Raw genomic sequence first — 15,883 nt, 5'->3', positions numbered from 1 at the left:
TCTAGCCTTTTGAGCCATAAAAAGATCAAATCCTCTGTTAACCTCCTATTCCTTTACAGAACAAATGGTATTTCAAATATCCAGCTAAAGGAACTAAACTTAAATCGACGGGTAAGTGGTTCATATTGATGTGATAGATTCATATCTCAGAGTATCCTTCACTTCTGAAGCAAACTAACTACACATAAATCAGAGCAGCAACCTTGACACTTTCAAGGTAAATCTAGATTAATTGGATGGGCAGCCTCAAATTCTTCACCTGTCTACTTCTTGCTGACCTTGGGATTGGAGGGAACTTTTGAACAGATGTTTTCGGCCAGCCTTGTAATGGTCCCCAGACTGATAGCCTAGTACTTAACTATGAACCTTTCTACACATACATAAATATGTCAAATATCACAAACACACACACACACACATATACACATTATTTAAATATGGGTCTACTCAAATCATAATGCGCAAAGGTAAACACTACAAACATCAATACATCACTACACATGCACCAGCAATAACTTAGCATAAAAACCAAACAAAAATATTGTAAAAACAGTGTTTTATTTGGTGGCAAACCCCCCTGCACCCCACCCCCACCCCCACTACTTTAAATATAGCAACTCTGAGATCAAACTGCAGTGTTGATAATAGCAAATCCCTTACCCTGCTATCTCCCAGTCTCAGCAAAACCACAACTCATGTCATATATTAGCAGTTTATGCAAACCGCACTTAGTAATTCACTTACACTGCTACACAGCAATCATAATGAACTTCAGTGATCAGACAGCAAAACACTGCAGCACCATTCATGAAGAAGTTGTTGACACACTCATTACAGTCAATGTCTTATATCAGAGTTCCAGTCCTATCTCCCATCTCCATCATATTCTCTTGTAATGGACTTTAAACTGAACCAGATCTGAACAACATAGCAAGACTTTGCTAAACAGCATAAGGATTCCATAACAGTACCACATCAACATGTAGAAACTGACACTAAAATATACATTCTATGGATGTTATTTCCACAACAGTATTTGTAATAATTCTGTTTAGATATAACTTTATATGCTTTCACAGTAATTCATTGAATACAGAACAGTGAAGAATTTTTGAATGTATAAATGGTACATATAAATCACATTTCTTTGTTCATTAAATAACAGCAACTTGAAGACATCCATGTTATAATTCTGCATAAAGAAGAAAATACAGGGGTTGGATTCAGCATTGCTGGAGGTATCGACCTTGAAAATAAAGCAACTACAGTAAGTACTGCAAAAGCAGTTCTCTTGCATACAGTTCCTCTGCTTGGATTCTAAACTATATTCCGTTTACCCTACTGTTAATTTTATTTGCATTTAAAATACGAGTTACAAAGGGTTGTAAAATACCAATGTTTGCCGAGCCAATGTAACCAAGTATTCTGCTATATATAATAGAATAACTGTTTAGACATTCATTAAATAAGAGTGCACTTATGACATATGGAGAAAATATGTTAAGATGAAGTGGAAGCCCTAAGTGCCAATGGCTTCTGTCCAAATATATAACTGCTTTGTTTTACATCCAAGACTATTATGCAAGAAGATTGGACAGGGTAAGAGCCAAAAAGTAAGGTTAGACTTAACAGCTTAATAACTGAGAGAGTAAAAGACAGTTTTTTCAGTTTTGTGTGGTATTCCAAAAGTGCTATACAAGTATTTTCGTCTGCTTTACATTATAGATCATCTGTGTGTGTTCATAGTGCATACACAGCATAGTTATCTCCCTGAGCATAACTTAAGGGAAAAAATGTAAAAGAAAAATAATTTTATAGATATATATATATATATATATATATATATATATATATATATATATATATATATACATACACACACACATACACACACACACACACACACACACACACACACACACACACACACACACACACACACACACACACAATGAAATTATTTACCTGCGATCTCAGACCATCCCTACTACCTCTGAAAAAACAGTTTTGGACCCTGTTTTTGGCTGTCCACAGCTATCAGCTGCCCCAGTTTTTCTCTTTGTATACTGGGTGTACCAGACCCAACTTTGCTTCCTCTGGGCTATACTTGATACATGTCTGGGGCCAGTGAGAAGATTAAGGACCCAGAGAAAGCATCAAACTGCAGCCAAGGAGTGTTTTCTTACTATATTTTCCTCTCTCTTGTATGTGCCTTGTATCACCCCATGGGGGGTTGTGCAATGGGCATCAGTGCTGCTGACCAACTCCTCACTTCCATAATGGGCTGATGTCAAAAGGACTTTCCACCCAATTTTGGGAAGTACCTCTCAGTTGTCTCACCAGTCTTTACCAAGGAAATCAAAACACTCCAATGTCCCCAAGTGTGCACATCATGTCCCCACCTCCAGAATGGTTGTACCCATCTCCTTTCCCATCTCCAGAATGGTTGTACCCATCTCCCTCCCCATCTCCAGGATGGTTCTACCCATCTCCCACTACTAACAACTCAGGCACTCAAGCTTCTAGTCAAACACAGGTTCCCACAACCATAGTCATAGCTTTAGCCCTCTACACCACAGCACTGGCCATCTCTGACAGAAGTTTTGAGTCTGTAGCCTGTGTTCAAATAATGGAACATTTTTTTTTTACTTTTTATTAAGCAAAACTCAATGTATACACGGTTTAGTAAGTCAAAAAACTTTTCATATCTCTATCCATTGTTATTACTTAATACTAGTAAATGTCTGAGGATAAGTTGATAATACATCCACTTTTGAAGAAGTGAGTCACTACAGTGTTTCCCAACCTCACCTCACATATATCTCTGAGTGTATGTAGAGTTAACAGTACAGGACAGCATTATGCGAAAGTGTGGCCAAAAAATACATTAATATTCAAGTTACTGTGGTTTGAATAGATGTTGAATTAATGTCAATTTTTCTTGAATCTAATCTCTGTGCAAAAAAATTATTTAAAAAGTTCATGGTACAAATTGGGGATTCAGACAGAAAACTGTAGTGTTTATCGTGGTAGTACTGTATAGTCGAAGTGTGGGTTACATTGGGATCTGATCACAACTGATGCTTTTTGGATAAGAAAGTCATGCCTATGTGGATAAATGCAACAGTGAGGAAATCCTGGCATAAACCATACCTTAACCAAGAAGAACCCTTTGTGCGAAGAGTGTTTTACTTAGGCTTTTAACATGCAGAATTAGCACATTATTAATAAGGTCCTAAGAACACAATCAATTGTGAGGGACTTGGGCACCCAGGTTGATAGCAAACTGACTTTTGACCACCATATTGCCTAAGTTGTATGGAAATCTTTCTACATGGCCCACCTCATTAGCATCTCATCCAGGGACAAGGTGGTCATAACATCCCTATATTCTTCCCTTATAAGGCCCATTATTGAGTACAATGTCCCTTTTAGCATGTACCTCACAAAGCACATGCAGCAGCTGGAGAGACCACAGAGGTTCCTCACCAGGAGAATCCAAGGCCTCAAACATCTACCCTACACAGATAGGCTAAAGGCCCTGTCTCTCTACTCAGTCTCCTACAGACTCCTCAGAGGTGACCTCTGTCTGGCATACAAAGCAATCTCAGACCCCGCCTTGATGAGACTGCTCCATATCCGCAAGTCAAGCTCCACTCGAGTAACCCACATGTGCCACTTCAACCTGATCAGGACTTGTTGGCAAAACAGATTTATGTCCTAGAGACTCCCCCTTCTGTGGACTAGACTCCCTCTCCATGTCAAGCAGAGTACCTCATTAACCATTTTTAAGCGTAACCTGGATAACTGGATGGGGAACAGAAAATACACCCCTGGGATTCCACCTGTGTCCCTGCTAGACAGTGACATAGGGTGCTGACTTGTTGGAACATAGGCTAAATTCTTGACTAGGCTTGTAAGGGCCTCAGGGCCAATAGCCTGGTAACTTCCTATGATCCTATGAAAAAGACTACATGTGTAATACATGCTCTGTCTGGGTTGTCCTGTATAACTATGCTAAGACAACCCAACATGCCTCAGATACCTACAGTTATATAAACTATGAATGAAGTAAAATTATTATAAAAATCCTGCCTCTGGATATGTGAGTAAGCAGCAGCTATAACAGTGTCTTGTGGTGGTGGCAACAGCTAGTGTGGATTTATTTTATTTATATGCTTCTTTTTTGTTGACAAGTTTGCTTGTTCTTGGCCTGATGACTGTTTTCAGGGTAGCCACAAGGTAGAATTTATACAGACTAAGAGAACATTGACCAAGATACTAGGAAATTTTCACATCTCATTTTGATAAGCAACAAGGGATCTTTGGCATCCACCTATGTTATGACTAATTCAGACAGAAGGGACCCCAGTTTAATGTTTCATCCAGAGAATAATGTTTTTGTTTCACTGCTTTGTTTTTAAATCAATAGGGAAAAATCTACATATGTACCATTATAATATGAAATTGATGGAATCACTTGGTCCCTTAATTATTTTAGCTAACATGTCCAAGGATGCTTAATCAGCACAGAAATACACTCAACATGATACAGTGTTGCATTTGAGCTGCTGTCTAATTTGTATACCTGTAGTGCCTTGTTGAGCAAGCCTGCACTATATCTCTGCTTTGTAACTTCTCAAGCATTTAAATTTGTCTACTATTTTAAAAAACCTAAGCAGTGCAATAAACTCATAGTAGCTACTGTCACTGTAGTGTTATTAATCAATGACTCTGTCTGTTACTGGCATGTTACCATACAAATCCTTTATAATAGTTTTATGCTTTTTTTTGCTTCAGAAAACAGTTGATTACTTCATTTTTTTCAAGAAAGTTATTTTGTTTATTGATTTGTTTTATAAATATAGAAATTGGTCATCATTATTTTGAAATAATATACAATATATATTTCTTCTCAGTATGTAATACACATTTCCTCTTGGGACTGGGTTACATTTGCTGTGAGTTATGCATACCTACCTATGGTAGGGAATACATTTCATTTATACCTTTCACACCAGTGCTTAAAACACAACTTCACTAATGTTACTAAGATCTCACTTAAATGAATCAACATAAGCTAACAATTTAATGCTTCACAGAACTGAGAGCCAGAGATTTACAAATCTGTTTGATAACTAAGCTCATCTCCAAATTTTCCTGTAGTTTGATTTAATTAACTTTGTAGCACCTCCTCCAGTTTAAGGTGTATTAGGCTAGGTTTTTCAGCCCAAAACATTCAAATACATGTGGACCTTCATGTGTTTTAAGGACCTGAATAACACTCTTCCTAATAATCCTGAACAACAGAGAGAATAATCCGTGTGTTTTAATCTGGTGTGATCAACCATATTGTGTATCTTTTGGCCCACCTCTGTTGAATTACTGAATTTTGACATTAGGGTATCTCTCTTGGGGCCACAAAGGTGTTTTATAGATTATGCTTGGTCTAGTTAAGGAGCTTGGTAGCTGAATTATCAGAACAGGTGACTGACCATGGCAAAAAAGTGCACAAAGTTATGATTATATGGTCAACCTTCATCTCATTGCAATATGTGCCTACTTGAAATTGGTCAAGCATCATTCAAAGGTGTCTACATTGTGCTGAGGGGGGTTTATCAGTATTCATCATTAATTTCAGTTGTAATGCTAATTTGCCAAAGCTCATAATGGATCATTTCTTTATATTAAAAAATTATTAAGCAGTGACCAACTTCAATTTGGTTAAGATAGTGAATAGAAACAGAGCTCATTATGATCTCTGTCATAACCCACATGTAAGTATTACATTAAATTTGGCAGTCATATCTTAACAGCCGTGTTTGGGATTAGCCTAATAACTTATTTTTCTTATCATTTTTGTAATTTCTCTAGTAGTATGTTATATTGCTAAGTATTAAAAGCTTTTAATAGATCCATAATGAGAACAGTGGTGTAGCCTAATGTGTCTGGTTTCTAATAGCTTGGAATCCAAATTTAAAATGTGTTGATTAGTGTTGATACAGCCTAATGTTGGGTTACAAATTTAGTTTCAGTTGCACTGTCTTATATAAACTTATCTCTAGTATCATGGATCAAGTCTTGAACTCTTTCTTACATATTACAATAACTACACCACCTGATACTTTGCATCTGTGTCATTCCTTTTTTTATATAACACTTTTATTGATTTTCATAGATCAAGAAATTATTGCATTATACAGATAATTATTCATTAACATGACATTAAATACTCAACTATGTACAATTATATACAAAAGGCTTATAATGAAAACAGCTTTGTTCAACATATTATATTTTGTCTAATAATTTTTTTAATTTCAACCAGGATAACTTTCTGTGGGTCATTCTTGTTGTTCTATAGTTAAAAGTTTCAAGTTCTCTGTTACATACTGTCTTGGCCAATAGTATAAACTCAGTAAAAGAGACAGTCACTTTACTTTTCCAATTTGAAGTAATAACTTTCCTTGCTATTGCCAAGATGGACCATAAAAGATGTATTTGTGACTTTGGTATACAATCTGGTATTGGGGCATTGAGTAATAAAAGTGTATCTGTAATTATGCATTTGTCTGTCCACAATGCCTTTGTAAAATCTCTAAATTTCAGCCAAAAAGGAACAATCATTTTACATTCAAGGCACATATGTATCCAATCTGCACAGAGACTCTCATCACATCTCCAACAATTATGACTAGTTTTATTCAACATTGTTGCAATTTTCTGCGGAGTAAAATAACTCCTGTGTATAAATTTCCATGTAAAGATTTTCCAGTATAAAGATGATGTATGATTTATCGACCTGAGTGTTAATAACTTGTCATTATCAGAGAAGCTAAATTTGTTAGTATTTTCTATAAAACTCCATAAAGAACCATCATGCTGTTTTAAGTCAGCCCTCAATGTTTTATATATCGTAGATAAAGAAAACCCCATGCTAAATTGTAAAAAATTGAATTCACACAAAAGTAAAATTATTTTAGGCTGAGGTGAAGTATATGACACTTGACTTGTTTTAAATTCCTTTATTAGATATTCTCTGAAGATTTGAATATTTAACCAATTATCTTGATTTACGTTGTATCTTGCTAAGAGACTTGTAGTGTCAAGAATATTATTTATACTAAGGAATTGATGCCAGTAATTTAACCCATTGCCTTTCATTTCTATTATTTTGTTTATATTGAAAGAATCTAAGCAATTGTTTGTGAACACTATTGGGAACATTAATATTGAGAAATGTCTTGTTATACAATGTGTGTTTATAATTTTCTTAAAATTGTTTAGTATATAACTAATGCAATATGGTAGCTTTTCATTTTTGCTTTCTTTATATACTGAATCTTTCACTGTTAAAAACAGTTTATTATTTTCAGTAAAAAGGCATTGTTTATTTTTTCATCTATATTAGATAATAAAATGTTTGTATGCAAATGCTTCCAATTTGATGTATACTTATTACTTAACCACTTACTTATGATATGAATTGTAACTGAATCAGCATATAGTTCTAAATTCGGGAATGCGATTCCACCTTTTTCCCAATCTCTATTGTGCCAATCATATTTTATTCTTGGTTTTTGTGGGTATCATAAAAACTTAATTAAAAGTGAATTTAATTGTTTTATTATTTTTTTTTTGGAGGGCTAATAATTATAGATTGAAACAAATACAAAACTTTAGGAAGAATACACATCTTTATTAGTATTAGTTTTTCTTCAAAAGAAAAGAACCTTTTATTCCACTTATCTATATATTCTTTGACTTTATCCAATAGATTTCTATAGTTAACTTGTATCATTTCTTTCCAACTAGGCTTTATATACACACCTAGATATTTAATAGACTCATTTTTCCAGTTAAAGTTATTATATTTTGTCCATTCTGAACTTATTTTACTATTTATTAATAATGTTTCAGATTTATTATTATTGAACTTTAGGCCAGAACATTTCTCAAAAAAGTTCTATAGCATCTGCAATATGCCTTATTGAAGAGTTTAAATTACCTATGGTTAATATTATATCATCAGCAAATAATTGTACTTTTGAAGAATAATTTGAATTAAGAGTGAAACTGTTGATGTTATCATTTTTTCTTATGTAGTTTGCAAATGGCTCTACTGATAATGCAAATAACAGAGGCGATAATGGGCAGCCTTGTTTAGTTCCTTTTAGTATTTGAATTTTGTTAGATAAGAATGCCCCAATTTTAATATATGACACAGAATTTTTGTATAAGGTATTTATTAGTTCTATGAAATCATTGGAGAAATTAAAAGTTTCTAATACTTTAAATAAATATGTCCAAGATAGAGAGTGAAATGCTTTTTCAATATCTAAACTAATTATTGATAGTTCTTTTTTGCTTATTTGCAACATCTATCAGGGTTAAAAGCCTAATGACATTGTCTTGAACTTTTCTATTCAAAATAAAATGTGCTTGATCATTTTCTATTATTCTCAGAATTAATTGATTTAATCTTTTAGCAAGTATTGTGGTGTAGATTTTATAATTTACATTTAGTAGAGATATAGGTCGATATGATGTCACTAGCTTAGGATTTTTGTCTTGTTTTAGAATGGGAGATATAATAGCATATTTCCATGATGAAAAAATGCTTTTATTTTTTTCTAAATTCTTCATAAGCTACCTGCAAAATCTTTAAAGTATCTTCTGGGAACAACTTATATATCTCTCCAATAATTCCATCTAATCCAGGTGCCTTATTGCTTTTCAGGTTTAGAATACATTCTTTAATTTCTTTTAATGTTATTGGCTTAAGCAAATTAGTATTTTATTCTTTTGTTACTTTTTTGTTAATATTTTCTTTCAGAAAATTATTTGTAAGTGCACTGTTTACTGAATCCACATTTGTATTGTTTAACCTCTCGTAATGTACTCTAAAGACCTCCAAAATTTCTTTGTGCTCTGTAACATGTTTTGTTTTAATTCCTTTATTGTCAATTATTTCTTTTATATGGTTAAGGCCAGCTAGGTGTTTTGCTTTGACTGCCAATCTGTGTATGTGTTTGGCGTTCACTGAATAGGATTGAATTCTTAATTTTTCTAGATTTATTGTCACTTTGTGATTTAGAATTTCTGCGTATCTATTGTTTAATGTTTTTAGCTCAGAATTTGTTCTTATGTCTTTGGTACTTAAACTTTTCCTTATTTTATCTATATTTATTTGTAGTTGCGTTAGTTCATTTTCCCATTGTTTTCTTTTGATTAGATACCAATTTTTGATCTTACCATATAAGTAAGATTTTAGTGAATCCCAAAGTATGACCTTTGAAGTCTCATTATAATTATTAATATCTAGAAAAAGTTTTATTTCATTAAGGAGCCACTCTTTAAATCCTTTTAATGTAGTTATATAGACAGGTAATCTTTGCCAAGTTATTATGTCTTTAGGCGTGATATTAAGCTTAAAAAATAAGGCATTATGGTCTGACAATGGGCACGAGCTAATTAAGACTTCTTGAATCTTGTAAAATATATTATTTGTAACTAGTACTTTATCAATTGTTGTTTGTGTACCATACCTATATGAATCGTGAGTGTATTCTAATGAGTGAGCTTCTTTTAGAGCATAAATATCTCTAAGATCTAATATATTAATGAAATTCTTTAACTTTTTTGCTGCAGAAGATGCTTTAAAATTATCTTTTTTTGTAGTATCTTTATCAGAAAGGAGACAATTAAAGTCTCCAGCATGTATTATTTCACCTTTGGATTTGGAAATTATTAACTCCAGCTGTTTATTTGCTGTAATTGCTCCAAAACCAGGTATCCAGTAAGAGTTTACTAATGTTACATATCTTTTGTTTATTTCTAAAACTACTAAGCATAGCATGCCATTCTTATCTACATAGGTATCAATGATTTTAGGTATTGGTAATGTTTTTCTCCATAGTATCATCGTGCCTCTTCTCTTAGTTTGATAATGAGACTCTGCAAGAATCATATAACCGTTAAAAGATAATCTAAATCCTTATTAACAATGTGTGTTTCCTGTCAAAACCCTATATCTACCTTATTCAGTTTCAAGTATTTAACTATACTTCCTCTTTTGAAAGGATTATTAAGGCCATTGACATTTAAAGACATACACTTATAAGAGAACATTCAAAATAGTACAAATACTTCCATTGAATTTAGTTATGAGCAGATAAATGGAATTGAATAACAAAATTTTAACATATATAACTATATACAAAACAAAACATGGAAATCTAAATTCCTGGCTTGATGATAACATCATCTTAGCCACCACCACAAACATCCCTACAACCAGTCAACCTTTACATTGTTACTTCTGCACTTAATAATTAAGTATACGGATATTCGTGTTCAATATTAACAATACCCTATATTGGCATTTAAAGTGCCAAAATATAACACATAAATTATAAAATTTTATAAGTTGCAAATAATGGCTAGTTATGTAGTAAATATTTATGTTTAACATTTGTTCCTGCATTATATTAATACGGTTCTGCTCTCATAAATCAACATACATAGATATAACTTCATAAGCAGTCTAAAGGCTCAAAATTCTCATTAAGCTGTAGGAAATAAAGCTATTATTTTATTTAGCTAATATTTTGTGTTAATATGTTCCTAAATTTGAGGTTTAGTAACCTTTATTTTTATTTTCTTTCTTACTCACCATCCTCTCAACTATTGTCTTTATACATGTTATTTATATTCCATATGTAAGTTGTTTAAGCAAATGTAATGAGCATTCCATGTTATGTTGTTATGATATTTGAAATTTCAAATATATTTAGTGTAATAAGCATATTTTACAATCATATTTTATCTCATTATTTATCCCCTGCTGTTTCATTAGTCTACTACTACTATTGCTTTCAAACCTTAATACTTCAGAGGTGCATTCGTTCCAAATTTACATTAGAATTACTATCTATTCAATTTAGCAAGTACGTAAAACAACATTACTTATGAAAGCTGTTAATTATATGATGACATCTATGCATGACATCTCGACAAAACAAGTTTTTACTTGTTTATATATCAACATGTAACATAAAAGTAACTGTATGCTCATCCTGTCCGCGTTTCCATATTTTCCCCATCCCATTCTCTTTTTAACTGTCTATAATTTGTGGATGACTCTTTATGCTGTTATGATGTTTGGTGTTTCAAGTATATTGAATGTAATTTGCAATCATTATTTTATGTCATTTATTTCATTATTGCTCTATCAGCGTAATATTACTATTGCTTTTAAGCTTTAGTATTTCAGAAATGCATTCATTCCAAGCTTACACTGTTATTAATATCCCTTCTGTTTAACAAGTACATAAACATACAGCACTTATGTTAGCTATTGACTATATGTTGATATCTAATATATTTTGGCAATAAGTATGTTTACTTGTTTGCATGTCAAAACATCAAAGAGTAGTATGTTCACCCACTTCTCTTTTATTATATTATCTCACTCACATCACCCTTTGGTTAGCTGTCTACAACTTGTAAAAATTCTTTATGCCAACACTTTCCGATCTCTCTTATGTAGATACATTTGGGTTAGTTTGAATAATTAACAAAAGTATTTAATTATTGTATCAATATTATAATTAGGAATTTGTTAGTTTCTATTGTGCACATTTAGTTCCTTATTTGTAAATTATTTATTTTTCCCAAATTGTTTATCTATAGATTCCATTACCACAGAGCATGCTTATCACAATATCAATGAGATTTGAATTCAAACCAGCCAAAAATAAAACATTCTGAAGCCATCTGTAATGACTGTACTTTGCAAATTAACTAGACTGTAACTATAACAGTTCACTACATGTATATAACAAGATCTTGTTTCTGAGATAAGAAGCATGTAATATTTTATTATTTTACTGCAAGGAGCAAACTTATAGTCCAAAGAATGCTTTGAAAGCATTCAAAACCTTCAGTCAGTAATAACTTCCTTGATACATTTGTTTCCCTCTGTCGCCGCTTTTCCTATGTGCGACTGGACTCAGATGACATTACATCATCATTAAATGCTTCTGTAGCGAGCGCCAGGCTCTAAAACAAGGATTTAATGCACAGCTCGTGACTTGCTTCTCATGTAGCTTGACAAACAAAATATTGCATTCGCGAGGTGAACATAATGCTTTTCAGGTATTTTCAAGCTTTTCTTAACTGTCATACACTCAAGAAGCATTAAAGGCATGTAAAAAACAAAAAACAAGTTAAGCAGGGTAACACAATGCTATTTACACTATAACATTAAAATTACACTTTGCAAGTGACTACAAAGTGCCGGCATTGCTCAAACATGTCTACACAGGATATTTATAATAAAAACATGTTACGCTTGTTGATTAAACAAGTCAAGGGCAACAAAAGTCACTAATAAGCAGCGTAAAGCTGGCAGTACCCCTTTCAACATCTAGGAACATTGCGATTCCATTTTAAATGGCAAGCAATACAATAAAGACACACAAGCTGTTCCAAATACTAATCCAACCCCAAATGAGCAATACTCAACACATTATTAATTGAAATTAGATATGTCGCAATCTTATAAAGCTCTGTCAATATTTATAATTTATGAGCCCTTCAATTATTGTTTATACTATAATCTATAAAGGAAATAGTGTTACATAACAAAGAAGAAAGAAGAAGTGAGAAAGCTGTCACAAGTAACTAGTGAGAATTGTTATTAGAAATAAGAAAGAAGTATTAAATATTTTTAGTTATGAATATGTTAATGTAAAATCTTACCTAATAGCTTGTAGTATTGGACATATTACCATGGGAAAAACGTCGCTGGAAATTAGAAGTTAGTATTTTATTTCCCTTTAAGTTTTTTTGTTGATTTATCATTTGCTGTTGTTTTGCCATTTGTAGCTTGTCTCTTTAGGCTTGGGGTAGAGAGTTCCATATCTTCAATTTTGTCTAGTAGGTTATGTTTTCTGACAAATTCTGTTGCCTCTTCGATGTTATTAAAGATTTTCTGACCATCTGGAAATGTGATTTTCAATCTAGCAGGGAAGAGTATTTCAGCTTTTATTTCAGCTTTTTTTAGATCTTTGATGAGAGGAACACAGGCTTTTCTCTTTGCTATTGTTACAGATGTATAATCATTATCAAATCTAATGACTTTTCCATTTATCTGTGTCATTCTTAAAGGTACAAAATTCTTCAGTATCACACTCAACATCTGAGCCCTTAAACCATATCTCTGTGTCTATGTCCATATTTACACCAATCTCAGCCATAAGATAAGACCTTTCTGAATTTTTACAAACTAGACTTCTAGCTTTGTGTATAATATTTTAAACTTACTGTTTTCTTTTTCTTAAAGCATAATCTGAGGCAATCGTTGCAAGGATAGTTTCCTTACTCAGTTTAGATTCAAACAATCTAACACAAAGAATCCTGCTTTTTATTCAGTAATGTATTAGCATCCATAAAAGTGCAATACTTATAGTTCTAGTTGTAGAAAAATGTACATTATATAGATGTAAAACTCATACAGTAATGTATTATGGCTTTTATTGAGTTTTCTGATATTTTTCATAGAAGTCTTGATTTGTAGTCTGTAGTTGGTTGCTTTGCCATGGTTTTCTCAGAATACTTTATAATCAGCAGTAAACAACTCCTTAAACAGTAAATGTTATTTTTAATAAAACTCAGTGTGTTTAAAATAATGGTTATTCAAACTATCATAATGCATTCTGCATGCTGATTCAATGGTTAGTACTAGGCTAACTGCTCTTGCAAGACATTTTAAGCCTAGCCAGTTATCCCCTGTGAGATTCAAACCCTGTACTTTGTGTTTGTAAGACAAACATATTAACCATTAGGCCACCCTCATGTTGCTTAAACATGAGGATTTCAGAATCTTCCCAAGTTATGGCTTTACTCATTAAGGGACAAGCATTATTTTGTGGCATCTCCTTAAGCACCAAAGTAATTAGTAAACATGTGAGTATAATTTACCATTCCTGGCCTTACTGGAGTAAAACAAAGAAAACATGAGGAATTTATGTGTAGTCTGAAAAACAGGTTTTTAACAGATGGGAAAAATTACATATTTCCTTTTTTATTGTTAGCAGTATTTTTGCTGTTTAAGGGAGAAAAGTGCCTTCAGACTATATATTTTATGTTTTGTCTCTCTAAAAAAATATACAGATCATTAAAAATATACATTTATTTTTTATTTATTTCTTTAACATTTGTTGACTGGGAAAGGCTGACTAGGACACAGCCTGTTTTCAGCAGAAGCTCGGGCAGAAATGCTCCAGATAGTAATTTAACTTAGATGTTTTTGCAGTGATTGTTAAAGTTGTTAAGCAAAAAAAGTTGTGGTCTGATTTATGTGCATTCATTCAAGTCTTTTCAGGCAAGCTCATTTTAGACAGTGGAAAAGATATAGTGTGTGATTCCATCAAGCTACCCTGTAAGCTTGGCTTCCCCTATATTTCCCTGATTTTAAACTCACTTCAGCTTCAACCAGACAAAAAAGGTCAATGCTGCAGGTCATGAAAACCTCTAAAGAAGGTACTTTTCTCCTTCACGTCCACTTCACCTAAATATATTAACTCTATGGCTTCAGAATCATGGCAAAGAGATGAAAAGCCCATATACACATTGATTTACTTCCTGTTTACAAATAAAGCTACACTGACAGTGATTTCCTATGATAAACAATAATCTTCAAGTTGAACATTGGGGAACTGAAACTGAAGTTTACACCTCATTCAATTTAATCTAACTGAAGTGTGGTATAATATTAAGGCTGTTTTGTAGATTAGACTTCTATCAGAGTAACCTGAAGTGGTTACAGTAAAGGTTTGAGATGCTGTTCTATAGATGGTCCAGGTGAAATTCCTCAACCATCAGTAACCCAAGGAACAAAAAAAAAAAAAAACAATGAAGAACACAAAGCCAATGACTGTTTTCCATTTCTAAGTTTGCACTAGCAATGATTCACTTCTTTTGGGAGATTTGGTATGAGTATGGAGTTGGTAAATTTAAGTCTGGGGAGCTTGGGAGGGATTTGGCCATACTACAAAAAACGTTTGGGCATTATTTTTTGGCACTTCAGCTCATCTTCATTTTGGAGTTTGTCATACCATAGTAGTACCAGTTTTAGAATTTCATCCCAACGTCCACTGTACTGCAATATGAGCTCTTTATGTTTTCTGGCTATTTCTACTCACTACTAATGCAGCAAAAATATCTATTCATGCATTAAAATCAGTGTTGATATTTTTGGATAACAGAATTGAAAAAGGATGTGCCAGACACTTCTTGCCTTTTCATAATGGCATTAAATGGACATCTGAATGTATACAATTTTTTTTTCTTCTTATCTCAAATATCTTGGTTTTGTTCCTTTAGTGAATCATCCACTGAAGTTTGTTGTTCTTAATGTCCTCCTTTTAAATAGGTAAGGGCATTTCACATTGTGACAGCCACTGTTCTTCTCCCTCGGTAAAAATGGAACCACTCCGCCTACTAGCAGGGTTCTCTATTGGTTCAATTATAAATTGCCAACTTCCAGAAAGCTGAAGATCAAAAAATAAAAGAAAAATAAAATTTGAAACATAGAAGGTCAACAAATGTAATTTTAAGTGTTTTTTTTTTTTTTTTTTTTAGCCAGGATAGCAAGCCCCCACACCCCCTGAACTTATAAATACCAACTGCATGGTCACACAAACTCAAAGAGGGAGAAATTTTTCAAAACAAGTGAACCATTGTTCTGCTAATTATTTCCTATGGAAAATGGTGTTTGACATTGTCTGAACATCTCATTTCTGCAGGCAAACTTTACCTGAAGCACCTGTTGAGGAAGGTTCTCCATGAAACCCTGTAGGCAATCTGTAGCAAAGCC

General features: G+C 33.0%; 1 protein-coding gene across 1 annotated transcript in view; it reads left to right on the top strand.

Moving 5' to 3' along the window:
- Positions 1–15,883, top strand: part of IL16 (interleukin 16) — a 769,621-nt gene that overhangs the window by 654,823 nt on the left and 98,915 nt on the right. The window contains exon 19 of the mRNA XM_044077894.1: positions 1,166–1,267. Coding sequence (XP_043933829.1) covers positions 1,166–1,267 — 102 coding nt within the window. The remainder of the gene's footprint in view (positions 1–1,165; positions 1,268–15,883) is intronic.

Source organism: Protopterus annectens, chromosome 7.part0 (assembly GCF_019279795.1).
Source record: "Protopterus annectens isolate FY-2018-M chromosome 7.part0, PAN1.0, whole genome shotgun sequence".
NCBI classification, from domain to species: Eukaryota; Metazoa; Chordata; order Ceratodontiformes; family Protopteridae; genus Protopterus; species Protopterus annectens.
The sequence above is the reverse complement of the archived record's forward strand: the minus strand, read 5'-3'. Positions and strand labels throughout refer to the sequence as shown.